At 53.2% G+C, this 26746-nt stretch overlaps 3 protein-coding genes across 6 annotated transcripts; 2 read left to right on the top strand and 1 right to left on the bottom strand.

Moving 5' to 3' along the window:
- Positions 1 to 166: 166 nt before the first annotated feature.
- PLAGL2 (PLAG1 like zinc finger 2) lies at positions 167 to 9274 on the bottom strand. 4 transcript variants are annotated; one of them, XR_003993976.1, is made up of 5 exons: positions 9188 to 9274; positions 6579 to 6688; positions 4803 to 5198; positions 659 to 3941; positions 167 to 235 (listed from the first exon to the last, which is right to left on the bottom strand). XR_003993976.1 is itself a non-coding variant. In XM_030503090.1 (4 exons), the coding sequence occupies exons 3-4, from the start codon at positions 5063 to 5065 to the stop codon at positions 2720 to 2722; spliced, it is 1485 nt and encodes a 494-aa protein (XP_030358950.1). In that variant the 5' UTR covers positions 5066 to 5198; positions 6579 to 6688; positions 9188 to 9274; the 3' UTR covers positions 262 to 2719. The 4 variants fall into 4 exon arrangements, 2 of the variants coding, with proteins under 2 accessions (XP_030358950.1, XP_030358951.1); XR_003993977.1 differs by lacking the exon at positions 167 to 235 and having other exon boundaries at positions 262 to 769; positions 1639 to 3941; XM_030503090.1 differs by lacking the exon at positions 167 to 235 and having other exon boundaries at positions 262 to 3941.
- A 2-nt stretch (positions 9275 to 9276) lies between these two features.
- POFUT1 (protein O-fucosyltransferase 1) lies at positions 9277 to 13922 on the top strand. The gene is made up of 7 exons (XM_030503111.1): positions 9277 to 9494; positions 9598 to 9719; positions 9805 to 9987; positions 10460 to 10572; positions 11094 to 11286; positions 11516 to 11758; positions 12182 to 13922. Exons 1-7 carry the CDS (start codon positions 9383 to 9385, stop codon positions 12368 to 12370), a joined length of 1155 nt encoding a protein of 384 aa, XP_030358971.1. The 5' UTR covers positions 9277 to 9382; the 3' UTR covers positions 12371 to 13922.
- A 164-nt stretch (positions 13923 to 14086) lies between these two features.
- Positions 14087 to 26496, top strand: KIF3B (kinesin family member 3B). Its single transcript, XM_030503054.1, has 9 exons — positions 14087 to 14171; positions 18463 to 19901; positions 20468 to 20569; positions 21061 to 21183; positions 21280 to 21398; positions 21621 to 21734; positions 22248 to 22353; positions 22545 to 22723; positions 22984 to 26496. The coding sequence occupies exons 2-9, from the start codon at positions 18519 to 18521 to the stop codon at positions 23075 to 23077; spliced, it is 2220 nt and encodes a 739-aa protein (XP_030358914.1). The 5' UTR covers positions 14087 to 14171; positions 18463 to 18518; the 3' UTR covers positions 23078 to 26496.
- The last annotated feature ends 250 nt before the right edge of the window (positions 26497 to 26746 follow it).

The following is a 26746-nucleotide window of genomic DNA, read 5'->3' on the forward strand; positions in this document are numbered from 1 at the left end:
GCAATCAGTTGTGAATTGTGTACTCACTGTTTCCAATGGGAGCAGCCTCAGTAGCTTTAGCCCTGCTGCCAGAATACTTGCAGGTTATAAACTGCTGTGGAACAGGCACTTGGAGTCCACTTCCCAGCCCGAACACTTGGCACGAGCTCCAGTGTGTTGTATCTGAACACACTCCCTTTGCTGGCCTGGCCCTTCCCTGCACTGACCCGCTGGAGCCGTTCTGCTGTTGGAGTAGCTGGGAAAGCAAATGACACGTGCAAGTCATAGCAAAATGAAATCCGTTTATTCTTTGACAGACTACTGGTAGGAAAAAGCTGCCTGGCTCTAATTCAGCTACCTCTGCTAAAGGAATTCCAGTGCTGACATCTGTCAGGGTACAATGCAGGCACCAAGCAAGCGAGCTGGATGTTCCGGAACGGGGAAGGTGTGTGGAGGCATTGCATAAATCTGGGACTCCTCCCTTGCAGGAAGGGATCAGTTCTCACCATTCATTACTTTAAAAAAGAAAAATACTACTAATCCTCTTGCCTGGAGGCAGGGAGAAGGTTTGCATATACCTGGGAACAGTGTGGAACTCTGCAAAGAGAAAAGCAACAGGAGACAGGCCTGAGGTATTCAGTGGTGGTAAACAGAAGACTGGCTGAAATGCCCCATTTACCTTTTCTGTTAGAGAACAAGAAGGCACTCGTTGAACTTCGAAGGCAACGTTTTCCAGTGGAGAGAAGGAAGTACTGCATTTAACTCGGGGGATCATTGCCACAGGATATTGCTGAGGTAAATAAATCTTATATTACATTTTGATACAAAAGTAGTATTTGCAGCATTGCTGGCTAACCTAACACAACTGCTCTATGGTGGGAGATCAGTGGATCACTAAACAGTCATTCTGGGAAGAATTACTAAGCTAAATTCAAAAGAACATTCTGGAGCAGAAGGGGAGAAGCCGATGGGCAGTGGAGGCACGGCCACCATCCCGCGGAGGGCTCCAGGGCAGGGAGAAGGGATGTTCTCTGGGGAGGGCAGCATCAGCTTCACCCGAGGAGCTGAGACACAGCAGAGGTAGATTTTGCATTCTCTACGTTTATAGAGAACAATATTGACCAATTTCCTGGTTTGTGTTGGCCTACAGTGGCTCCTCCACGCTGAGGTATGGAGGTCTGCAATAACACATAGTGGGCTCGACCTCTGTGTGTTACCATGTGCAGGACCAGTGCCCAGGGAAACGAGAGCAGGAGGTGATGCGGATGCTGAATGGCACCAGCAGTGGGGCTGGCACTTCCCAGTGTACCCCTTGGCAGCAGGCAGGCTGTGGGAGAAGGTAAGAGGAGGGACAGGGAGCAGGGCTTTAACTTCAGGAGGCAAGGCTGGGGAGGGAGAGAACTAAAAGGCTGGTGGACCCAAATCCTAAGTGAGAGGGTGGCTGACTGCAGCCCAAACCCTCAGCCTTGGTTAGAGCATTAGTGTTGGGGAGAAAGCTTCAAATACACCGACAGAGCGTACGTGAAGCTGGGACCAGTTTTTCCTCCTGATTCCTGGATGTTCTCGCCCTGGGACTGAGGTAAATCATACCTCGAGACTGCTTCACGGATAAGCCAAAAGGGCTCTGACCTCACTGAACTGCTGTGGTAAAAAACCCACCTCGAAAGTCAGCCTCTGCTCCTCCTCTCACGGGACCCTGCGGCCTGTCCTCACTGACAGCACTCGATGCGCCCAAACCCAACCCAGCTTTACCCCCCCAGCTTTGGTTTCCAGAACAGAGGCACCATCTGCCTGCCTGTGGGAGAGGTCTCAGAGGGCTCTACCCACACCCCACGTGAACAAGCTCAGCTGCGAGCGCTGCTCCATCCCCTGGAGATGTGGACAGCCGGAGGGACGCGCGGGAAGCGGCGGCGCAGGGGCTGCAGTGGTCCAGAAGCAGAGGGTTTCCCCATGGGGGAAGAACATGAGCAGTGAAGAGAAATCAGGGCGACCTGACTTCACGTGTAAACAGTGTTCTACCCACACCAGGGATCATCCTGGTGCCCCCTATTTTTGTAATGGCAGGAAGAGCTCTGAGTTGTGTAAACAATGGCGCTGTGCTGAGTTTAACCTAACGGCTCCGCGGCGGAGCACGAGGCGACGGCTCCGGAGTCACCGTGTAAACGGTCTCGTTGCTTAACACTGATGTGGAGTAGGCTGCGCTGGGTGGAGCAAGCTGCTAGGTGAGGGGATGAGAGGTAGTGGGGAAGGTCGGCCTCTTCCCCATGGCTTCATAGAGGGCGGGTATCCTGACTTCTCCTCCTCCCTGGGGAGGTGCTGGCTGCTGTGCCAGAACTGCAGTGTGGGAACATGAAATGGAAGCTGGACTCTTCAGAAGTTTAGCCCACGACGAAAGAGCCTCAACTCCTTCTCAGGGCCGGTCCCTTCCCCAGGAGGACCAGGGGCAGCTCCAGGGGCTCGGGGAAGGTCAGTGCTAAGCGCGGCTCCTGATTCACAGATTCAAAATCACATCAAATAGATCCAGTCTCTCAGCTGAAATCTTTTCACTGTACAGGACTGGGACTCGCAGGGGGGTATCTCCCGTTCCAGTCTACAAGTGCTCCCTCCAGAGATCAGAAACCTCCCGTCTGAAACAGCTTTGCAAAGCTTTCACACCCCAAAGGGAGGGAAGAGTTGTGCGTTTTTAAGGCTCTCCGCTGAAGGGTGACTGAAAGATCTGTTCTCCAGTGCTGTTTCCAGCTTATTGGAATGCCTGGTGGAAACGTGGCAGCGTGGTTGTGCTCAAGCTGGAGGTGAAGACAGGGGGCAGTGAATGAAGGGGCCCAAAGTTCAGCGAGGCCCCAGCTCCAGGAGACTCTTGAGGTTGGTGTTGCAAAGTGGTAAGCAGTGGCTGTGTCTCCCCCTGTGAGTAGCCCATGACCAATCCCCCTGATGATACAGGCGGATTGCAAGGAGGAAGGTTTAGGGGGAGGAAGCCAAGAAGATGAGAGAAGTCCATGTTAGCAGCACAGAGAGCCTCTGAAAGGTTAGCAGGGCTCTTGGAAAGCAAAGCCTCATCCAGGGCGGGTGGCTGAGGCGAAGAGGACTGAGGCTCACCAGATGAGAGAGACAGGCTGCCAGGGAAGTCTGACAAGAAGCTGTCCACCTCTACTTTGGGTAGTTTCTCAGGCAAATATGAGGTAGATCCAAGCTGATACTTTGGAGGAGGTTGCGGTGGGGAGGAGATGGGAGAAGATGACTCCAGAGGATAGCTCACTCCCATCGGAAGAGAGTTAGGAACCAAAGAATGGGGCATCCCTGAGCTCGGCATGGTTTGGAGATGCGTGCTGTACATGCCCACGGGCAGCATGCCCGGGAAGCTCTTACCACCTATCATGTCTCTGGATGCCATGCACAGGACGGGACTCAGCTCCTCTTTCACTGCGACAGAGGAGCTGCAGCTCAGGAGACCCAACATGTCAACTGGCTCCGTCTTAATCTTCAGCAGTTCCTGGGAGTGGCTTTTCTTCATGTGCCTGGTGAGATGATCCTTCCTGCCAAACCTCTGGGCACAGTATTGGCACAAGAAGTCCTTCCGCCCCGTGTGCACCACCAAGTGTCTCCGCACGTCCTTGCGGGTGTAGAAGCGCCTGTCACAGTGGTCACACGGATGCTTCTTCTCCTTGGCTCCACCAGAAGCCCGCCGAGAATGAGCCTTGAGGTGCTCCAGCAGGACCTGGGTGCTCTCGAAGCTCTGGAGGCACACCTTGCAGCTGAGGTCCCCGCTGGCCGCCGCGTGCATGGCCAGGTGCCGCCTGAAGCCCAGCTTGGTGTTGTAGTTCTTGCCGCACTCGGGGCAGTGAAGAGCCTCCTTGTTGGGGTCGTGGGTCTGGAGGTGGTTCCGAAGGTGGTCCTTCCGGTGGAACATCTTCTCACAGTACATGCACTGATGAGGCTTCTGAGCAGAGTGCGTGGCCATGTGCCTTTGGGGGGAAGAGCAGCAAAGTTCAGGCCAGCGACCAACCCCCAGGAGAACACGCGCTACTTCTGCAACATATTTCTTTGTTCTCTACACTTTAGGCCTCACAAATCCCAAACTGCTGCCACTGAACACCGTGTGCAGCCACAGAACATTGCAAGGAACAGTTACAGAGCCCCCCCAGCACACACCACCTCCGCACACAGACACCTGAGTCACCTCCTCAGCCCCTGTTCTCCCCGCTGAAGCTGCCAAAGGGGGAAGGACGAAGGAAACTTTGGGAGTTTATGACAAGAAATGCTCAGCTGCTGCTGAGGCGGCCTCATGTTACCAGGAGGCATCAGACTGTGGTGGTGTCTGTGTCCACAGCCACTGAGGGCTGATTTCACTTTGGTATCTTGCCCTCCCTGACACTGTGGTTCATCTAGTTTCAAGTTCCTCGTGATCACACAGTTGAATTATTCTATGCTGTATTTCGGTACAGAAATGAGAACTCTACTCTTCATGCTAGAACAACATCTGCCACAGAAATATTCCTGCCATTAAAGGCAGGGCTTATGAAATGTGAATGCTGCTCTTGCTTTTCATCTTGTTTTTAATCTGTGAACTTCACTTTCTGCTTCAATTTCCTCCTTAGTAAAACAGAAAACAGCTTGAGCTCAGGACAAAGAATTATGTGAGGTTCTCAGGAAGGCACTTAAAGAGATGCTGAGTGCAGTAATGTCTGGGGCTCGGCTGCTTCTCAAGGTAACCAGGGCATTCCCCCTCCTCCTCCTTCTCAGAAATTCAAGCAAAGCCCACGATGGGGGTTTCCCCTCCCCTGGCAGGGCAGCACGGTTCAGAGAGGCACCCAGCAGTCACCTACCTATAGAGCTTGTACTTGGAAGCAAAGGCTTTGCCACAGTGCAGCTGCGGGCAGTTGTAGGGCCTCTGCTCGCTGTGAGGAAGCGTGTGAGTCCTCAGCTTGTCCACGGTCGTGAAGGAGGCCTCTGATATTTCACACTGGCATTTTCCCTGACTTTCCGTCTCTTCACCTCTTGGTCTGGGGACTAATTTCCAGCCTGTCTCTTCCTCCTCCTGCTTTGCATCTTGAATCCAGTTGGGAACACTGGGAAAAAATGCCGTCATGGCAGGTCTAGTAGAACATGGCCATGTCCAGCAGAACTCAAGCCTGCGTGTGTCTTGCTGTGATGTTGTCCCAGTGCAGTTTCCTGTTGGATCCCTCTGTGGCCAAACTGCTTTAACAGCAAAACATCTCCACCTGAAATCACAGAAGGGCTGGTGTTGAGACTCTGCCTCCTTCACCCTGCACACAAATGTGTGAGCATTCAGCAAAGCACCATAAACGTGTGATGTGTGTTCAGAGACACGGCTGCTCCCAGCCCCTGGAAGCCTTTGGCTCTTTTCTCCCTTAACCCGTTACCTGAATTAATGATCTTAAACTTCTTCTGAACTATATCTCTGCCACTATTAAGAGCCAGTGTTACCTGTTCCATGCATCTCCTCCTGAAATGTTGTAGACTGGTCCCTCTTTGCAGCTCTAACTACCTCACCTTCCCCCCTGTGTTTTGTGGATCGCTTCTCATTCCCTTTTCTCATGTTCATAGTCTATTCTTACTTGTTCTTGATCTTTCCTTACATGGAATTTCCTTCTACAGCTTCTTAGGGAAACCACGGTTCTCTTGTATGGGGTTTTTTCCACCCACTCTTCTACCAGCCTGATGCACTGGTGAGACCATCTCTTAGCAAACCAATCTGACTAGCACACGTGTGTCAACGGGGCTGGGGAAGAAAACCTGCTGTTATCAGCAACTTTGCACCTCTTTCAGGAAGGCAACAGATGCTGCTTCTCTCCAGGGTGTGATTAGTCATTCTATTCTCACTTGTGTGCTGTGGGGCAGAGGCTGCCTCTCTGGATTACAGTTTTCTACAGTAATGAGCCATTTTTACACTCACCCATTGCTAATGGAAGCTCAAATTGTTTCCTCTTCAACAACATCTACCCCCTGTCTCCTCTGCTGATGAAGATCTACGTTAATCTCTCTTAGCAGGTTCTTCTTGAGCTGTGTTTGCCTTGTTGGTAAAGTACTGCAGTTCTAAAGGGTCCTACCAACACGTAAACTGGTAATCTGAAATGAAACGCCCAGAGGAGAGCTCTGCCACTGAACCTGCCTGCCCGAAAAGCTCTTCTTAAAATAGCATCAAACCCTCGAGCTCTTTCTCACTCCATGATTGCTTCAGAGGGAGGAACTTCCTGCCTGCACAGCAGCACGAGTGCCCGTTGTGGGCAGGATGTGCAACTGCGAGGGAACAAACCGCCCCTGGTAGGAACCTGCACCACGGCACGTTGTGAGGAGCTGAAGCGGCAACGGCTGTAACTGCACCAACCCCACAGCGCCGGGAGCGGGTCCCTCGGGATGGAAACGTGGGAAAACGGGATGACTGAGAAAACGTGTCACTGAGGTTTGGAAATGTCCATTCACAACAGAACTGGGTATGACCCTGTGTGACGGGACAGACTCCTGCTCCTCGGGGTGCAGGAGCGCTGTGGCTCAGAACATTCTTCCTCTGTAGGTGTCTGGCGCTGTGAATATGTCACCTGTGCACAAGATGTGTGTTGGAAGAGATAAGTGTTCTCTACCTCCTGCTTCAGAGCTGCACACACGTTCCAGGAGCCTCTGCTGCTTTCACCAGGTAGTTGCTGCTTCCCCTCTGAAGGAGCCCAGCCATCTGTGCCAGCTTCAGAGCTACCTGCAAGAAGACAAAGTTTGAGTTTTGCTGTCTTGAATAGTGAGATGCATTAGCTAATGCCTTCAGAGCACAAACCCAAACCCAAACGAGTTCAGATATGGCAATCTCTAACTGATTATTGTAAAAATTCACCATCTTCCTTCTAAAATTGTAAGGGTCTCGCAAGAAAAAGGACTTTCTCTACCTATTTAGGACTGCTTCTAAGTCTAAATGCATGTCCTAGGTCACCCTGACAGCTCCAGAATAAGAAATTAAAACCAAGGTGAGGGTCTTCCATCCTATCGGTGCCACACAGTAGCTGTGGAAGGTTAACAACATAATTCACATTTGGCTGGAAATCCCTCTGCCTGATCTGGGTAGTTACAGTTGTGAGAAACTCTGTTTGTTTTCTTACTAACACTTCCCCAAAGAACGTTCCCAACATGCTCCTGTTCACTGTAACTCGGCAGCCACCAGAGAGGAACAGTCACCAACACTGCACCTGCAAGTGTTCAAGGAACATCTTGTACCTCAGGAGGCAGGTACCAGCAAACAAGACAATCCACCTCAATCTGCCTGCGTTCCCCCGGCTGCCCACTTACACGAAATGTTTCATTACACAGTCACCAGGGTTGTGCAAACTGCACTACAAGAGCTCGAATTAGCTGATGGACCGTATGTATGAGATTCCAGCCACTTGTTGCTGCACAGAGAGCAATGAGGTGACTCTGTGCTGGTACTTGGTACAAAAAAAGCTCTCAGGTTCCAAAGCAAGTCCCTGGCACCGAGTCCTGCTTTGGCAGCTTGTCCCAAAGTGTGTGTGTGAGCACTTCTGCACAGCTCCGGCCCCTCGGAGTCACGCCGGTGCCACGGAGCAGCATTCCTCAGCTGTGGGGAAAACCTGGTGACCCGGGCTGGAACCAGAGCAGGGAACTGCCAGGTTAAAAATAACCAGGGGAAAACTACAAAGGGGCCTGGCCGAGATCCTGAGCAAAGCGGGACCGGCAGCAGCGGGAGGCAGGACACGGCCCAGCCCCAACCCCACAGAGCTGTGGTTTCCCTTTCCTGAAGGGATCCCCTGTGCCTGACTTGGATTTGGCTGCCCCAGCTTCTACCTGCTGTGTCCTGTGGTCCCTCTGCCAGGAGCTGCTCCAGTGCTGCCACTTTTCTTCCTGCAGGGACAGAGTCTTGGCCTGGGGACTCCTGTGTCCCCTCAGCCCTCACCACCCGCTTCTGCACCGCGCGGGCCCCGCTGTTCTGCAGCTGCATGGCTGTGGCTGAGGGAACCTACCCAGCTGAAAAGTTACCCCTTCTTCAGCCAGGCAGGTCAGTGCCCCTCAGGTTTAGGCTTATTTTAAGTAGTTAAAGCATGAACTTGCTCAAGCAGAAGGTGCCAGTTCCATGGCAGGGAGCAGAGTCTCAGCCCCGTGTCCCACCTCCAGCAGCGATCCCAGCTGTGGGCAGCACCTGCTCCCTCATTCCTTGCTGACCTCCCTACACGCTGCTGGTGACCGCAGCACCTTCAGCCACTGCAGCAGCAGCCCTCAGAGCAGGTCTTTCCAAGCAGCATTAACAAAACCACCCCCTACTTTGCTGTAGGGAGTTCTGACCAATTCCACCCCTGATGCAAGGCTCTGCTTCCACACCTCGGGTCACTTGGTGGCTTTTCTGCATCTTGTCATGTTCCAATATTACGAGGGAGGAAAGCGGACACCAGCCACACAGCACGAGCCCGGCCCATCCACACCTGATGTTAAAACTGCTCTCCCACCACTCTACACTTCTTGCACTGACCCTTTTATTACAGTTTCCCTACAGGCACAAACACCAGCTCACATGTTGTTACTATACCCCAATATTCCCTGCCAAACCCACGATCTTCCTGCAGCAAGTGCCTTTGGCCATTGTCAGATACGCGGGTTTTACACCCGACCGGGCTCACTTTACTCGCTGAGCTGCTCGAGGCCCGCTATCAGTTTCCTCCACTCGATCACTTCCAGATACAGGGAAAACTCTGTGTAAAACGTGCGTTTACTTGTAAAGCCCCGGAGCAGCCGCGGCACCTTCCCCATCGCTGTAACCGGCCGCAGCGGCCCCGCGGGGTCACTTTCGCCCCGACCGAGCTCCGCTTTCACCCTCCGCTTCCCTGACACGGCAACAGCCCCGGGCCGTTCCCGCAGCCCCGCACACACCGGCACGGCGCGGGGGGATTTATCTGCGCTACAAAAACCCGCTTTTCCCACCCGCTCAGCCCCGGAGGGGCTGCAAAGCCGCGAGGGCAGAGCGCGGCCGCGCCGCCTGCACCGGGAGCGGAACGGGAGCTCCCCCCGCCCCGGTTACCCACCCCCCCGTTACCATGGCGCAGCCCTGAGGGGAGGGAGGGGAGAGGCGGGCCCGGCCTACGCCCCCCGCCGCCGCCTCCTCCTCCTCCTCAGACGCCGCCCTGTCCCCTGCGGGGACCCCGCCGCCGCGGGCCGGGGCCGCCGAGACGCCGCCCCCCGCGCCCCCTCCCGCACTCACCCCGTTCCCCCGGGCCCCGCCAGGCGCGGCTCCGGCCCAGGCCCCGCCGGCCCCATTGTGCGGGGCACTGTGGGAGTGACGTCGCTCTCCCGCTTCCGCCTCGATGGCGGCCGCGGCGCGCTAGAGGGGCCGTTCCGGCGGGCCCCGGGGCATGCCGGGACGGGGCCGCCCCTCGCTGGCCTCCGCCGAGCCGCCATGGCGGCGCCGCCGGTCGCGCTCCTCGTGCTCCTGCTCCCGGCGGTGGCGGGAGGCGGCGCGGCGCCCGCGTGGGACGAGGCCGGTTACCTGCTCTACTGCCCCTGCATGGGTGAGGCCCCCCCGCCGCGGCGGGCCCGGCGGAGCCCCCGGTTGAGCCCCGGTGGAGGCCCCGGTGCAGCCCCTGGTAACCCCCGCTCTCGCCCCTCTTGCAGGCCGGTTCGGGAACCAGGCCGAGCACTTCCTGGGAGCCCTGGCCTTCGCTCGCGCCCTCAACCGGACCCTGGCCGTGCCGCCGTGGATCGAGTACCGCCACCACCGGCCGCCCTACACCAACGTGAGCCCCGGCGGGGAGCGGGCTGCGGGGCGGGGGGGGGATTCCCGCCTTCGCCCCGTGAGTGACCGGGGCCGTGTCTCCGCAGCTGCACGTTCCCTACGCGCAGCTGTTCCGGCTGGAGCCGCTGCGCCGGTACCACCGCGTCGTGGCCCTGGAGCAGTTCATGGCGGAGCTGGCGCCCGCGCACTGGCCGCCGGGCAGGCGGGTGGCCTATTGCTTCGAGGCGGCAGCACAGAGGAGCGCGGACAAGGCCACTTGTCCCATGAAGGTGAGCTGCTCCCGCGGCCCCGCAGCCCAAGGGCAGGGCTGCCTCGTCCCGGCTGCTGTTCACTCGGGAATCAAGGCGTTATCCCCTAAACCTGTGCTGCGTTCCCTGGCCGGCCCCTCCTGCTTTGCTCTGTCACACATGCTCGGCGTGCTGGCTGCATACGCAGGTTTTGTCACCTCGGGCTTGATGTGGCTTCAAGGAGAACAGAGCCACAGCTTGTCCCCTGCCCTCTCCCATCTGTGGTCCAGCCCAGCTGGTTTTAAAGCGACTTTAAAATACAAGGTTGGGAGCTCTGGTGGTCTCACTCTTTTGAGCAGCCTCTGCTTTAGTTCTTGGTTAACTTTCTTTAACCTGTTCAAGTCCTTCCTGTGGAGCTGCTCTGTGACAAACTGCTGCATTCCTGCACGTCCCTCCTGTGACAGGGCAGCTCTTCTAGGCTCTGCTCTGAACGGATGCTTTTTTCCCCTTGCAGGATGGAAACCCATTCGGCCCCTTCTGGGATCAGTTCCAAGTGGATTTCGATAAGTCTGAGCTCTTCAAGGGAATTTCCTTCAGTCCTGCGTACAAGGACCACTGGATCCAAAGGTAGTGAGAGGGTGGAAAAGAGCTCACTTTGAGCACCTCATGAAAACAGTTGTGCTCATCATGGCACAAGACCTCTGTGTTTTGGGGGAGAGGCTGAAGTGGTTAATGATATAATTAAATATCTTCATGCTTCTTCCATTACATATTCCTGTGGCATACCCTTCTGTGGGCAGTATGAGTGTGGACTCTGTGAGGCTGATTGATTTTGTTCACATTTAAGTGATTATATTGATAAATATTCCATTCAGTCATAGTCAGTCACGGGACTGAGTGATTACACACATAATTAATCTCCAGAAAGAGTTTGGTTCTCAGTTGCTGCTTGTGAACTGTGGTACCTGAGTTGTCTTCAGTGTTGTGTTCAGATGGGAAATAGTTCAAAGGGATCTAAATTTGGAGCAATAGATGCCGCATATTCCAGGCGTTCATAGTTCCAGTCCAACCATGCCAGTATTTGTGCTAGGGGATGAAGGCAGGGTTGTGTCATGGCTCACACCGCTGGTTTGGGGTTTTTTCCGTAGGTTTCCCCCCTCTGAGCACCCTGTGCTCGCCCTTCCTGGAGCTCCAGCCCAGTTCCCGGTCTTAGAGGAGCACCGGCCGCTCCACAAGTATATGGTGTGGTCCGACGAGATGGTGAAGAAAGGAGACTCCTATATTCAATCCCTGCTGGTCCGGCCCTATGTGGGAATTCACCTGAGGATCGGCTCGGACTGGGTATGGATCCTGTGCTGCTGTGACGGCTGGTAACGCTCTGCGGGAAGAGCTGCCCGAGGAGGATGTGCTCTGGGAGGCACAGCCTGAGCCCCGCTGCATGAGTTCTCTGTGCATGAGCAGTGCCATTGGGATTCCTCCTTCCAAGGGGCTGTAACGCTGCTGGGGGAGCTGGGGGTGCAGTTGTGTCACCTTTGCCATTCAAACGTGGTGTTTTCTCTTCTTCCACCAGAAAAACGCCTGCAATATGCTGAAGGACGGGACGGCCGGGCCACACTTCATGGCTTCCCCGCAGTGCGTGGGCTACGAGCGGAGCACTGCAGCTCCCCTCACCATGGACATGTGCCTGCCTGACCTCGCGGAGATCCAGCGCGCGCTCACGCTCTGGGTGAAGAAGACAGAAGCTAAATCTGTTTATATCGCTACTGATTCCGAGCCCTACAAAGCAGAAATAGAGCAGTTCTTCCAGGGAAGGGTGAGTCTGAACCCCCACAGCGGGAGGGCTTTAATAACACCCACCCTTGGCTCCTGCCTCTCGCTGCCATGGGCAGCAGGCGGGGGGGGGTGTGATGTGTTATTCCGAGGCACATATTGGCACTGCAGAGTGAACTTTGCTCACAGCAAGAAAAATGAGACTGTAGAGCTCTTCCTTTCCTAGAGGTTGAAGAGCATCGTCCTGCACGTAGCAAATTGCTCCTTGAAAAAGACCTTGGTTAAATAAACCAAAGAGATTTTCAGAAATGTTTTGATCTTCATCCATTCGTAAATGAATTCTAGGTCAACTTAAGAGAGAATCCACTCTTTTTGTTGTGTATTCCCATTCCTAATATTATGCCAAGGCGTTTGGGTCGTTAATCATAGCTGACTGGATTCCTCTATGTTCCTCCTTTCTCTGCAGGTCAAGGTTGTGAGCTTGCAGCCAGAGGTGCCTCATGTTGATTTGTACATTCTCGGCCAGTCCGATCACTTCATTGGGAACTGCGTCTCCTCCTTTACAGCCTTTGTGAAAAGGGAGCGTGACGTGCACGGAAAACCCTCCTCGTTCTTTGGCATGGATCACCCACCGAGGTTACGGGATGAGTTCTGACTGGCGCTGGAACGGGCTCCGTGGTTCTCGGGGCGCTGAGCTCGGTGCCTTGCTGAGGTGCTGCCAGTGTTCTCCTGTGTGCAGAGCACGCTGCGGGGCTGCTGCTCCCTCTGCTTCTCCACACAGTCGCTTCCAGACTGCTCTGTCTGACTTCTCCTGGGTTTCCAGCGTGAGCTCAGCCAGAAAGGGAATTTTAAATCACATAGTTTGTAGGAAACTATCAACTCTTTGTAGTTTTTATGATGTAGTTATAGGGCTCCCTGTTCTCGCTCCTCGGGGCTCACCAGCACTCACGGTGAAGCAGCTGCTCAGGTTGCTGCTGCTCTGGTATTTTATTCCGTTATTTTTCCCTGGAGATGTTGTGAAGCTCCTCTCCAAAACGGACCAGGACTTCTTTTTAACTGCAAAGTATTGTCAGGCACGCCCCAGTTACTGGAAAGCAGGCACAGGGCAAAGCTCAGGACTGGAGGTGAGCTCTGGGTCTGGCTTCCGTGGTGGCCTCACTAGCCCCGTGTCACCGCAGTGCCTCTGTTTCCATTCCCCTGTCAAAGGGGGCTTCACACCCGTGCGTGGTGCTGCTGGGGGCACCTCTCTCTGCAGTCAGAGAAGTGTGTTTTACATGGCAGCTGCTTGTTCAGCCCATCTCTGTATTGAAATGGGGAGAAGGTGTTTGCAGAGACCTGGGTGGGAGATCTTCCGTAGCCAGGTGAGTGTTGGGGGCCCCATGGGGCTTGTAGCTCTGTAGCTGTTGTCAGGTGGAGATCCATGGGCAGCGTGAAGCTGGTTTTCACCTGAGATTTGTAGAGTAGCCGTAGCAGGGTTGGTGTAGGTTGTACCTTGGACTGTGGTAATGGTTTCTGTGTTCTTGGTTTTGTACTTTGTAAAATAGCCCCTTTGACACCCAGCCCTGTCTGGGGGGGCTGTGGGGAGTGTTCACTGACAGTGAAACAGCGCCCGAACCCCTCGGTTTGGCCTGGTTACGCTTCAGTGTTGGTAACACCAGTGACCCCGATGTGGTGAGATGCAACCAACACCTTTGGTGCTCCTGTAGCTTCATTTTTTGGTCCAGAGACTGAGCACAGACATTACTGTTCCTTTCTAAATGCTGCTGAGGTGAGTCCGTGGTGCTGGTGCTCCGAACCGTGTGGCTCAGAGTGCTAACACTGCAGGTGACCCTCAATGTCCTTTGGGTGCTGGGTTGTTTCCTCCCTGGGAACGTTTCCTGAGCTTCGGAGGAGCCTGAAGGGTCCAGGGGGCTGAACGAGGAGGGGTTGGAGGCAGCAAAGGCTCCTTTCGCTTTGTCCTCTGTGCCGGCCCCCGGGAATGGTGGGATTCGGTGGGTTTGGGGTGCTCAGTCCCTGCAGCTCCTCGGGGCTCCCCTCAGCTTTATCCCCCTGGTTGGTGCCCTCAGTGCTGCTTTGCCTGCTCCCGGCGCCGGGGCGGCCCTTCCACGTGCGGGGTGGAACCGGGGTTCTTAGAGAAAACCTGGGGGGTTTTTAGGGGGGAAAAAAAAGGGTATTTTTTGTACAAATAAAGCCTCGATTCTGTATTCGCTGCCGTGCCCCGCACTTCCTCGCGGGGGTCCGGGGGTGCGGTGGGTGCCTTTGTCCCGGTCCCTTTGTCCCGGCTCCATCCGGGCCCGGCGGGAGGCGGCGCCCGGGCCGGTTGCCAGGGAAGGGGCGGCGTGGGGGCGGCCGCGCGCGTTGCTAAGGAAGTGCGTCAGTGCCGGTGGGCGGGGCCGCACTGCCGCTTCCGGCGCGGCGGGAGGAGGCGGCCGGGCAGCTCCATGGTGACGGCGCAGGTGAGTCCGGCCGGGCCCGGCCCGTGGCGGGGGGCGGCGGGGCCCGCCCCGAGCAGCCGCCGCGGCCCCGGTGCGCCGCGGGCGTGACAGCCCCGGGCACCCGCTGCCGAGCGGCCGCCGCCGCGGGCCCGGCCTCGCCCGCGCGGGAGGCGGCGGGGCCTGCCCGTTGCCGGGCTGCCTGGAGCGAGGCCGCGGGCGGGTGGTCCCCGGTCCTTGCCTGGGCTCGGCCCGCGGGCCCCGTCCCTCGGGCTGGGTGTCCGGGTGCCTCCGGGGCCCTGCCCTGCTCTGCCCGCTCTGGCGGCGGCGGGTGATGCTCGGGTGAACCGGTACCGAGGCACGAAGGCGGGGATCTGGTGCCGCCCCCGCCGCCCCCGGGGCCGGGCACAGCCGCGGGTGCCGCACCGAGGGGCCGCGGGCACTAAGTGAAATCAGGGCGGCTCCAGCAGCAGCAGCAGCGGGGGTCTGGGCTGTGCTGGGCAGAGAGGGCAGAGGGGAACAACAGCAGGAGAGGCAGGTGCTGGGGAAGGAGTAAGACGCAAGCGGTGAAGCCGGGACACTGGGAACCCCAAATACGTGCAAGGTTTAAACTGCAAGAAAGCAACGGAGCTGCTGAGGTGGTACCTGGGGACGTGCAGGGACGCGAGGGGAGGGTTCAGGCATCACCCTGTGAAAATCCCCCTGGGGTCTCCCAATGGAAGCCAGGGAACAGGGCGGCCTCGGGGGCAGGCGGGGGAGTGGGGGCTGCCCGGTGGGAGCAGAGTGCCTGGGGCACGGCCAGCTCAGCCAGCCGTGACACGGTTACCCCGGCTTACCTGCGGGTGTGGCAGGAATTGGAGTTCCAGGCACAACCTTGTGACTTGTGCTTTGATTTCTGACCATCCTCTCTTGGTCACCTGCAGCACGTCCTCACATGCATTCATCTCAGCCTTGACCTTGCCTCGTAGGGACCTGACCCAGGCTGCTTGGGGCTGGAGTAATGTCCTGAGCAAAGTCCTGTCCCCAGAGCAGAGGAGCAGATGGCCCAGTGGCCATCCCGGCTCCATTGGCCATTCCTGTCTGGCCGTGCCAGGCAGCTCCAACCTTGGAGTTTCTGGGGAACACAAACACCACTAACTGGGTTCATGTTCCAGTTACCCAGTTGGGTGAGTCTGAGAAGAAACAGCATTTGTTGTGCTTCCAGGAAACTTCACAGCAGCAGCTACAATCACTGGAGGTGGTTCCTCATGGCTCGTTCTGAAACCAGCCCAAATCAGGGGGAAAATGAGTTCTTTGTGCCTATAAAAAGAGTGTTGCAAGTGCAATGGGGAAAGGAGTCAGAGGATTAGCAAGCTCATGTTGATGAGGTCTAACACCCAGAGAAAAGCAAATTCACAGTGCAAGTTCTGTTCCATGTGCTCCTGTCCAGAACCAGGCTGGGTGAGGACTAACTTGGTTCTGATCATTTAGGGTTGGTCACAGTTGATTATAAAGGTGGTGCTGCTCATCAAAACTGTATTTTGGATATTAATAACATAAATCAAGGCTCTGCTCTGCAGAATTGATGCCTAAGTGAGTGTTTGCCAGTGCAGGTAAATGAAGCAGGGGTTGTCACAGGAGCTTGTCCTATAGAATTGTCTCTCATGCACCTGAGCTGCAGGAATATCTCCGGTAGGTAGAGAGGGAGAAGTGTGTGTGTGTTCAGCTACTCGTGGTGAGTAGATGGGGAGCTGCTCTTTGTGGTTCTCCAAGACTTGTCCCCATTCCATGAGTCCTTCCTGTGCTGGTGTTCTGGAATCCATGCTCCTTGTGGGTCAGAGAGGACAGTCACCTTTATTTGGGGCTGGAAATTGGGAGGCAAATGTTTTCATTCCATAGCAATCCAAAATTCCAGCAGTGGTTTGAATTCACTGTGCAGGTTGTGAAGTGCTGCTTCGGGATGGTTGTCCCAGTTGGTCAGTCCAGTGCATGTGCCTCATCTTCCTCCTGGTAGCTACCACGTGCTTTCCTGGGAATAGCGAGGAGCAGGCGCTTCCCCTCCCACACCAGGGAAATTCCAAAGGCCCCAGTGAGGTTTCTGGGCAATTCTGGAGCATATTTGTTTGTTACTCTCAAGTTATTATTTGTAGTACAGGCTGACAGTTGGATCTTGTTTCCTTTCTCAGTGCTCCAGCTCTGCTCCTGGAGGTCTCTGCCCCCTTCCTTGGGAAGCTCCCGAGATGTGCAGTTACTGAGTAAAGAACAATTAGACAAAATCCATGGGTAGTAGAACAGTGAGAACGTCCCGAGGAGCCAGTGCTGACGCCCGCCGCGGGGTTCCGTGTGCTTTAGTCTCACGTTCGTTCCACTTGGCAGAAGCATCTTGGAGCTCTCCCTGAAAGATAATTTTGAAAAGAATTAGAAATCCCGTGGCATTCCACAAGCTGTGCCGCTTGGATCTGCCCTGCAGTCGCCTTAGCAGGAGCAGTCTTTGTGTTCTCTTGTAAATGGCAGCTCCTTGTGCTAATGACTGGGGGAGGCAACGGCGTGTTTCTTCCTCCATACCCAGCGTCAGGAAGGACTCGGATCTGTGAGCTGGCTTTATGCAGCCTGAGTTTAGATGGAGGCTGAATCCTGTAAACCTGATTCAGCGGGAGCACGGAGCAGGAGCCAGGGGTGTGTTCCAGTAGGTGCTTGGGCAGAGCTGGCTTTGGTGGGAAGCCCTGGTAGAAGTGTATTGCCAGAGGGAAAAACAACAGCGGAGATCTGTGAGAGGAGGTGTGCTTGAAATAGCCAAAGCAGCCTTGGTTGTCTTGACTTCCCCTGAAACAGCAGGAGCACAAGGAGGACTGAGAAGGACACTCATGCTCCATTGCAGGAGCCTTTCAGAGAGGGCAGTCCCATCCCAGAAAGAGGAGTGTGAGCTCCAGGGCCTGAGGCTTTGTGGAATTTTTATAAGAAGTGATATGAAAGGAGCTTAAACTCACCTTCAGAAGCCTGAGAAGGGCAAATCCTGGCAGGTGTCTGCCTCAGGATCCCCTGGTTGCTTGAGCGATAGATGAGACATAATGTAGATGACTCCACCTTCATAGCTTTTCCTCCTGCTCCCTGCTGAAGGCAGGCGGGAATGCTGCTCCCTGCTGAACACAGGCGGGAATGCTGCTCCCTGGAGTAAGTGTGCAGGTGATGCTGGAGAAAAAAATACAAATCAAAGATCAGCATCTCCCGGGAAGTTTGGAATTGGAACAGGCAGATGAGGAGTTCTGGGGCTGCGGGTGTGCTGAGAGCAGCCATCCAGCACTGGGGCACAGTGATACCAGTGTCTCTGTTACAACCCTTTTCACTTGATTCTGGACAGAAAGGAAAGGTGATGTCAGCTTTCCCAAGTGTGGAAGTGCAGCATATCCAGGGAATGTGACGCCTGGAAATGGACAAACTATTTAATGAGTTTATCTTGGATCCCCACAGCTGCAGCATTAAAGATGTGCTATTCTGGAAGCACCTTCTATAAAGTGACTTCACAAGTGCCATGCACAGGAGGAAAAAGCACTTGGGTGGCACCCCAGGAGCCACTGTCACCTCAGAAAACCCAGGCATAAGTTTAATCCTCCTGTGGCAGGATGGTCCTGGTGACACATCACACGTGAGGGGATTGTAGTATAAATGTCTCAAAACATGGGATGGTTTTGTGGGTACCTGGGAGGTGTAAGAAGAGGCAGCTCGTCTGCAGTTTTGGTAGGTAGGTGAAGCACTGACAGCAGCTGGCTGGTTCCCTTCAGAGCGCCTGAGCAGCATGGACAGAGCAAGGCTGTCCTAGATATTCCGAACAGGAGATGTAAAACAAAAAGCCTGGCTGCAAAGAAAATGAACAGCAAAGTATTGGAGTATTTTATAAGTAATAAATACCTTATTTTGATAAATCATTGGAGTATTTTATAAGTAATAAATACGTTATTTTGATATAAATACCTATATAAATCAAAATATTATTTTGATATATATAAGTAATAAATACCTTATTTTGATAAATCATTTTTAAAGCATTATGACTATTTTTAAGGGTCAGGAAAAGGATCTCTACCAACTGTAAAGGTGTGATTTGATGCAGATTTTTTGCAGCAGAGCTTGTAGGAATGATGCCATTTGCTGGACAGGCTGTGGTAGAACAATTCTGTCTCGGTTCAGGGCTCTTTAAGGTTTCCATGTTGTGCACTGGTTTTATTCTTCAAGAGCCCTCACAACCTAATGACTGCAAAATGCCGCTCGAATAGATGAGTTGAATCTTTTCCTTTGTGGGAAATCAAAGCTGCGCTCATGTATTGCCGCTTTGTTCCAGGTTTCTGGCCTGGGATCATCCGCCGCTCAGGTCCCGCCAGGCACAGCCCCGCTGCCATGTCGAAGCTGAAGAGCTCCGAGTCGGTGCGGGTGGTGGTGCGGTGCCGGCCGATGAACAGCAAGGAGAAGACAGCCTCGTATGAGAGAGTTGTTAACGTGGATGTCAAGCTGGGGCAGGTCTCGGTGAAGAATCCACGAGGAACAGCTCATGAACTGCCTAAAACCTTCACCTTCGATGCTGTCTATGACTGGAATTCCAAACAGGTCGAGCTCTACGATGAGACCTTCAGACCTCTGGTGGACTCTGTCCTGCAAGGGTTTAATGGGACAATCTTTGCCTATGGGCAGACTGGGACAGGGAAAACATACACGATGGAAGGGGTGCGGGGTGATCCTGAAAAAAGAGGGGTCATCCCCAACTCCTTCGATCACATCTTCACCCACATCTCCAGATCCCAAAATCAGCAATACCTAGTGAGAGCGTCTTACCTGGAGATCTACCAGGAAGAAATCAGAGACTTGTTGTCAAAGGATCAGTCCAAGCGGCTGGAGTTAAAGGAGAGGCCGGACACGGGGGTGTACGTCAAGGACCTGTCCTCCTTCGTTACGAAAAGCGTCAAAGAGATCGAGCACGTGATGAACGTGGGCAACCAGAACCGCTCCGTGGGAGCCACCAACATGAACGAGCACAGCTCCCGCTCTCATGCCATTTTCGTCATCACTATCGAGTGCAGCGAGCTGGGCCTCGACGGCGAGAACCACATCCGCGTGGGGAAGCTCAACCTGGTCGACCTCGCGGGCAGCGAGCGGCAGGCGAAGACCGGCGCGCAGGGGGAAAGGTTGAAGGAGGCCACCAAAATCAATCTCTCTCTCTCAGCTTTGGGCAACGTTATCTCTGCCCTCGTAGACGGCAAAAGCACACACATTCCGTACCGGGACTCGAAGCTGACGAGGTTGCTTCAAGACTCCTTAGGTGGCAATGCCAAAACGGTGATGGTGGCCAATATAGGCCCTGCCTCTTACAATGTAGAGGAGACTCTGACGACACTGAGGTATGCCAATCGTGCCAAGAACATCAAGAACAAGCCACGAGTGAATGAGGATCCAAAGGATGCTCTGCTGCGAGAGTTCCAGGAAGAGATCGCTCGTCTCAAGGCGCAGTTGGAAAAGCGGTCCATTGGCAAAAGAAAGAGGAGGGAGAGGAGGAGAGAAGGTGGGGAAGAGGAGGAGGACACCGAAGAGGGTGAAGATGAAGGAGACGACAAAGATGACTATTGGAGGGAGCAACAAGAAAAGCTGGAGATTGAGAAGAAAGCCATAGTTGAGGATCACAGCTTGGTGGCAGAGGAGAAGATGAGACTGCTGAAAGAGAAGGAGAAGAAAATGGAGGACCTGAGGCGAGAGAAGGAAGCCACAGAAATGCTGAGTGCTAAAATCAAGGTAGAGTTCTCCCTTGTCACGCTCGCTGAAAGCCATTTGTTTAGGCTGTGGGGAGAATGGAGGGTTTCCCAATTTGGCAAGAGATTTCCCAAGTTTCCAGGGTAGAGATTTGTGTCTAGATTGGAAGGTTTTAAAACAAACTATTTCTAGACTGAAATTGCAAGTTCCACCATTAATTACACATTTCCATATTCATGAGTCGTTTCATTGTTCTTCTGTGCTGATCTGGTAGGATCTCGAGCAGTCAGCAGAGTGGAACGAGATGATGCATCTTTTCACAAGCTGTAGCACAAAAAATGCTTCAGTGTCACAGATCCTTAACAAGTTCTTCACAGGAGAGCAGAGGGTTTGGTTCTCCAGCCTTTGCTTTGCCACACGTTGCAGCAGTGCTTAATTCCCAGCAGTCACAGATTCACCAATCCCACAGTTTGATGGGAATTTTAAGCAATAGTGATTGTTGTAGCAGCTGCCTTGAAAGAGAACGTTAAAGGAGGGAGCTGCCCTGAGGAGCAGGTTACGTTCTGTGGTCATGGAGAGCAGCCCCTGACCTCGGTTCTCCCTTGCAGGCCATGGAAAGCAAGCTTCTGGTGGGAGGGAAGAACATTGTGGATCACACAAATGAACAACAGAAGATCCTGGAACAGAAACGCCAGGAAATCGCAGAACAGGTACGAGGAAGAACATTTGTTGCTTTGTATTAAAAGCCTTGGGCAGCAATTCTGTAAAATGTTGTGTCAGGAGAAATGGGAACATTTTCCCAGGGTGAACCCCAAGATTGATTCAATGGCAAGAGTTTCTCTCAAAAGAAGGGAGAAGGGCTCGTGTCCCCTTTGTCACTGTATGAAAAGAAGGTTTATAATAGTTTTCTTCAAGTGCAATGACCAGTACAAATGGATAAAAATAAGAAGAAAAAAGAATCTAAATGTGATGTTTGATTCCTTTCACTGAAGCTTGAGCACTTATTCACCTGATTTTAGTAGCAAAATAAGGACAAAGGAGAGTTAATGCTGCTGGTATTTCTGAGGCAAGAGATAGGAAGAACCAGAAGCTAAAGCCCTGGAACCCAGGGAAGTGAAACCATCCTGAGTGCTGGTGTCATGTATGTCCCCCAGAGGTGACAGTGTGATTGTGGTGTTTAATATTGTGTCGCGTTCTTCAGAAACGTCGGGAGCGAGAAATCCAGCAGCAGATGGAGAGTCGGGATGAGGAAACACTGGAGCTGAAGGAGACCTATAGTTCTCTTCAGCAAGAGGTGGACATAAAGACCAAAAAGCTCAAAAAGGTAAAAGGAAATGATTCCCTGGGTCAGGACTAAAGGCAGCTTGTGTGTGAAGGAACATTGACAACTTATGCCTGTGGCTGTTGGTGTCCATTGCAGTTGTTCTCCAAGCTGCAAGCTGTGAAGGCAGAGATCCATGATCTCCAAGAAGAGCACATCAAGGAGCGCCAGGAACTGGAACAGACCCAGAATGAACTTACCAGGGAACTGAAGCTAAAGTAAGTCCCGCCACGTCGTGGCCTGCTGTTACCTGTGACAGAGGTGGTTTCTTTGGGTGGGGAGTGGAGGAACTGCATTGCACAAGCTGTGGAACATGATTTAAATGAGAGAAATCCAAACCATTCCTCCTTTCCCAGCACTGTACTAAGTCAGGGGGAGAGGAGCAGCAGAGAAACTCAGCTGCTAATCGTGTTTCTTGTGTCCCACTTGGTTTTGTGCAGGCACCTCATTATTGAAAATTTCATTCCTCTGGAAGAAAAGAATAAGATCATGAACAGATCATTCTTTGATGAAGAGGAAGACCAGTGGAAACTGCATCCCATAACCCGGCTGGAGTGAGTGCGCTTCTGATCTTGTCTTGGGATGGAATTGTAGGTCATAGAAACCCCTCTATCCATCAAGAACAATGTAGTCCAGAAGAGGGATCAAACTGGGGATTTAAGCTGGCCCTCTGGAGTTCACAGCAGTAAATTCCCATCACATTTCTTCCCTGGTTTAGACAGGAAAGCTCTCAAAAATAATCATAATTATAATGATGAGAGCTGTGGCTACATCCTGCCTCTCTGCACAGCAAGTTCTCTACAGCAAATTTAGAAAGCTGGGTGCAGCTGAGTGCACCTGCAGTCTGTGCAGTAAAAATACAGAGAAATCCTCCCCTGGGAGCAGATTACACAGGATGAGTATCTGACCTTGTTCTCTCTGTAGAGCTGTGCCTGCAAGTGCAGCCCAGGTCGTTTCTGCTCTTGAAACGTATTTTTGTGTGGAATTTGCAGATGGTTTAGGTCATAATGTCCAAGAGGAGCCTTTGGCTTTGCTGTATAATAGACTGAATATCTATTTTTCTCTAGTAACCAGCAGATGATGAAAAGACCAGTATCTGCTGTAGGATACAAAAGGCCACTGAGCCAATACGCCAGGACATCCATGATGATCCGTCCCGAGGCACGGTACAGGGTAAGGCCAGATGTGGTTACAAGCTTCGTGCTTTCACCCTCCTCAGCAGGGGAATGGGAATGTCAGAAGATTGTTAGTTCTTACATGGGATGTACATTTGTACAGTGTTAACGTACTTCAGGATAAGCTTCTGGAGGGAAAAGAAACAATCGGTATGAAAACATGCAGACTTTGTGCTTTCACTGTCTCAGGCAGAGAACATCGTGTTGCTGGAACTGGACATGCCCAACCGAACGACGAGAGACTACGAAGGGCCAGCCATCGCTCCCAAAGTGCAGGCAGCTCTAGAAGCAGCCCTGCAGGATGAAGATGAGATACAGGTGGATGCTTCAACCTTTGAGAGCACTTCCAATAAGAAATCAAAACCCAGGTGAGTTGGACTCTCACAAGCCCACTGGCCAGGAGCAGAACACAGGTACGGCTGCTGCTTGTCAGCGCTGCTCATCAGTGAAGTGAAGGCTCAGCTGTAGAGCAGAGAGAGAAAGGGATGCAGGACAGAAGAGAAAGCTGAGGCTGGTTAGAGAATAAATCCAGTTAAAAAAAAATATCAGTTTTTGGAATATGAATTTTGACAAGTGGCAGGTGACATTATTGGGGCTTTTTCTTATTTCTTCATTTTTATGTCTTCAGGCCTAAAACTGGAAGGAAATCGGGGGGACCCTCGTCAGCAGGCCCCCACAGTTCTCAGCTCTACCCACAGTCCCGGGGGCTGGTTCCCAAGTAAAAGCAGCAGTTCCTCTCCAGGGCATGAACTGCCTTTGCCTTCTGAGAGCAGAGATAAGTACAAACTGCAGAGACCTCCCAGGCAGCCTCCAGCCCCCTCCCCTGGAGGTGGCCTCTGCTGCTGAACTGACTTGTGCCAGTCCAGGGGCACTGAGCCTCGCAGGAAGATCTGTGCTTGCAATGTGGCTTTTGGCCTCTGTGGGAAACAGACTTTAGTTAGGAAATCAGAACTGCATGAGGTACGTTAAAGTGTATTAGAAGCAATGGGAAGCATGTGGATCACCTCACAGCATCACCATCTCTCCTCCTGCACTAGCCCTCTTGCTGCACTGGGCTTTTTTGCTCTTGGGCAATAAGAAGAGTTGAAAGTCATCTCAACAGAAGCACCAGAGGTCCGTAGTGAGAACCAAAGGAGGCTAAAAAGCAGAGCATCTGTTCAAACTTGTCTAGGTGCTTAGTTTTTCCATCTTCCTGCTTGAAAGACTGGCATCAGCATTTGGGGTTAAGCAGCAGGTCTGGCCGGGCGGGAGGGCAGCGCTCAGCCTGTGCTCACCACCAGATGGCTGTGCCTCCCTTAGAGCTGTAGGACAAAAAAGGGGTCTTGAAAGCAGCTTTGTGCTCTCTGGAAGGGAAGCAGTAGAAACTGAAGTCCCTTCCTTGTTTACAGACATAACCAAGAGCTCCTCTAAACTGACCTCCTGCAGACCTCACCCCTGCCAACGGGAACCACCTTGTCAGAGAATACATCTGCACACCAGTGCCAGCTTCTTCCTCTCTCTTGCCTCCATCCGTACCCCTGGCATTTGAAACCCGTGTCCATATGAAGTCTCTAAGCTGTGGGGTGGCAAACAGCCATTTTCTCACATCTCCCACATGAAATATCTCTTCATGGGAAATGTAGCATTGGCTCAGAGCTGGCTTCCCAGCAGGCTCATGGAGCTGACTCTGCTCTTCCCAGTGAGCTGGGCAGAGCACCCAAATGCGGAGCTGCCTTTGAGCGCACTCTCCTTGTAAGTACAGTCCCTTCTCTTGGTGCCCAAGGAGGTTCAGCGTTCGGTACCTCTTGTGCCTCACCTATTCCATTAGCAGCTTTGCCTTTGCACCTCCCAGCCCATGCAGAGCCCACCGGGAGCAAAAGCACAAGTCTGGGTATTGGAATCTGGTACCAATTCCAGGGGTTTTACTTTGGAAACAAGGGAGAGAGAACTCCTGCTTTTGACGGTCTCTTTGCAAAGCTGCCCTATGACTAAAGCAGGCCCCTGTGGTGCTGCAGGCTCGTGTGGCATGGTCGAGGGAGGTGCAGCTGCCACACTAAGGAGAGTTAAGGTGTCCCTGTCTAGTGTCTCACAGCTCATGTGTAAGTTTTAGTTCACTGTATATTGCGACTTGGGATGTTGCTTTTTCTGGTTGCTGTTGGCTGTCATTCTCCGATCGCATTTACCCCTTTCCTCTCCCTGACTGATGACTTCCTCCAGACTGACACGTGCGAGTGTACGAGGACTTGCCTGGTTTTAGACGTGCTCTGAGGTGTGGGCCCTGCCTCGTGTGCTGGGTGTCTGCTGAGCCGCTTCACCCAGGCTGCAGAGCCCCCGGGGCAGAGGGACCCAACGCTCGGCACAGCTCACCTCGCATCCTGCGGGCATGGTGCCTCGGTGAGCTGCCCCCCTGTAACACACTGCTTGGACCCGTGCAGTGCTTTTCTGGACCTCAAGATTAATATGTATATTAGTTCTGGTGGAGGAAAGAGGAGTTTGCTTGTAATTGTGAGAGCAGGCATCTGACAAATGTCTTTCAACATGGAAACCTGACATAATCTTCCTTTTTATAAAGCACTGTTTATGTACAGAGCCTTTTATTTGGCTCTTGTTGCATAATATAATGTCACCTTCTTTTCCCTTTCCTCCCTCTTTCTCTCCAGCACATCATCTGCTGTGCTTGGACATTTTAAAAGATGATTGTATGGTGAAAGTGCTCAGAGGATGAAACAAAGGGGGTCTAAAACGTGAAATAGCAACAAAATACATAACCACGTATACATACATACTATGTTTTATGTGACTCGTGGACAGCAGGCACATCTGCGGCTGCACATGCGCACACTCTTCCTCAGTTGCTACTTTTCCATGGGGAATTCTGTATTCAACTCACATGCTGGAACCTCCCCTCGTGGCAGGGCCGGGTCAGTGGAAGTGGCAGTGCAAAGCCCGCTGTTCTGTTGTCGTGTTGAAGCTGGCTGGTTGGTACGTCAGACAGGCTCTGCTTTTAATTCCGTAGCAATTCATTAGCAAGGTGAAAGGAATTCAGTAGAATGGGAAAAGAATAAACCTGCATATTTAGTCATTGTATTTAAATTGGGGCTGGGGTTGGAGATTCGGTTACTGTGTTCAGGGGCAGATCCTCACACAAGCTTTTACTCTCATTCTGATGGACTCGCCCTCAACCTTCTCGGTATCAGTGCCCTCAGTGGCACTGACACTGAAATAGAGACATTGTCTTAAGCTGTGGGGAACACGCTGAGCTCTGGGTTGAGGTTTTTAAGAAGCATTCCTGAGCGTTTGCCCCTCTCTGGGTGTTATCTGAGCCATCTGGGCTTCCTGCAGCTTAACGGCCAAAGGCAGGAAATCAGCTGCCTCCTGGAAGAGGCCCTCGGACACTCTGCGCCCTCCATTTCTTCATAGGAATGTTTCACATCCTCCTCTTTGCTCTGATCTGTAGAATGGGATCTTTTTTAAACAGCAGCACAGAGGGGTCAGCCCGCGGCTCTGGGCACAGGCACCACGTCACGCTGAAGCATAGGAATTAAAGCACTTTCTTAAAGTCCTTCATGTAGCTCTAAAGCCTTTTTAAAACATGTGCATGCTGCTTGAACCCTCTAAACCACACCCGCCCGTCCAGCAGCTCGGGCTGGCAGATCAGAGCTGTGCTCGGGGGGGTTTAGGTGTCATTCTGCCTTTGCTGAGCACAGAGCGCTGCAGGGCTTCAATGAGACACCTGCAAACCGTCCTCTCCTCGGTCTGCGTAAGGCTTTCAATGGCTCAGAGCGACTCCTGCGGCTGTTTCTGCTGTGTTCAAGCACAAATTGGGAAAGATAACCTGCAGAACCTGTGATTAGACATGGAAATGGAACTGAACTGAGAACACGGGTCCTGCCTGTGCTGTGCCTGTGGACCAGGTGCCGTCTTCAGCCCCTCTCAGCCTGAAGCAGGAGCCGCAGGCACTGTCCATGCGAGAACTCCCGGCTCCCTGGAGATCCGCCCGTCTCCACCTCCTTTAGGTGATCTGTAGACAACCTGTCAATAGTTCTGTCCATAGTTTTACAGCTTGTATTTATTTGTATCATCTCTTTTGTCTAGGAATGTAAAGTGATCCTAAGATACAACGTGTAATAAAAGTCAATGAGATTTATTGCATCTATCAAAACGCGGCAGTTGTTCGTTCTTGGGCTGCAACAGCAGAGCTCAGTGACTTCATGTTGTACAAACCCTGGGGTATTTTTCTTCCAAAAAATAAATCTTTGGGCAACCTAAATTGTTATTAAACGGCGCTGGAAGCACTCGCAGCAACCGGCGTCCTCTACCCGGGCCGGGCCTGCTCCGCGGGGACAAGCAGCTGCGGGGCACAACCGGGGGCCGACACCTTCCCTGGTCTCGCTCCTCGCGGCGGCAGGGGG

This window comes from Strigops habroptila, chromosome 13 (genome assembly GCF_004027225.2).
Source record: "Strigops habroptila isolate Jane chromosome 13, bStrHab1.2.pri, whole genome shotgun sequence".
Classification (NCBI taxonomy): Eukaryota; Metazoa; Chordata; class Aves; order Psittaciformes; family Psittacidae; genus Strigops; species Strigops habroptila.

Excerpts from the sequence above, each read along its gene's own strand:
- PLAGL2 (XM_030503090.1), bottom strand. The coding sequence starts at position 5,065 with ATGACGGCATTTTTTCCCAGTGTTCCCAACTGGATTCAAGATGCAAAG. Across the intron at positions 3,942-4,802 it reads TCCAAGTACAAGCTCTATAG|GCACATGGCCACGCACTCTG; the intron begins GTAGGTGACTGC and ends TTCCCCCCAAAG.
- POFUT1 (XM_030503111.1), top strand. The coding sequence starts at position 9,383 with ATGGCGGCGCCGCCGGTCGCGCTCCTCGTGCTCCTGCTCCCGGCGGTG. Across the intron at positions 9,495-9,597 it reads GCTCTACTGCCCCTGCATGG|GCCGGTTCGGGAACCAGGCC; the intron begins GTGAGGCCCCCC and ends CCCCTCTTGCAG. Across the intron at positions 10,573-11,093 it reads AAGGACCACTGGATCCAAAG|GTTTCCCCCCTCTGAGCACC; the intron begins GTAGTGAGAGGG and ends TTTTTTCCGTAG.
- KIF3B (XM_030503054.1), top strand. The coding sequence starts at position 18,519 with ATGTCGAAGCTGAAGAGCTCCGAGTCGGTGCGGGTGGTGGTGCGGTGC. Across the intron at positions 19,902-20,467 it reads TGCTGAGTGCTAAAATCAAG|GCCATGGAAAGCAAGCTTCT; the intron begins GTAGAGTTCTCC and ends TCTCCCTTGCAG. Across the intron at positions 22,354-22,544 it reads GTCCCGAGGCACGGTACAGG|GCAGAGAACATCGTGTTGCT; the intron begins GTAAGGCCAGAT and ends TCACTGTCTCAG.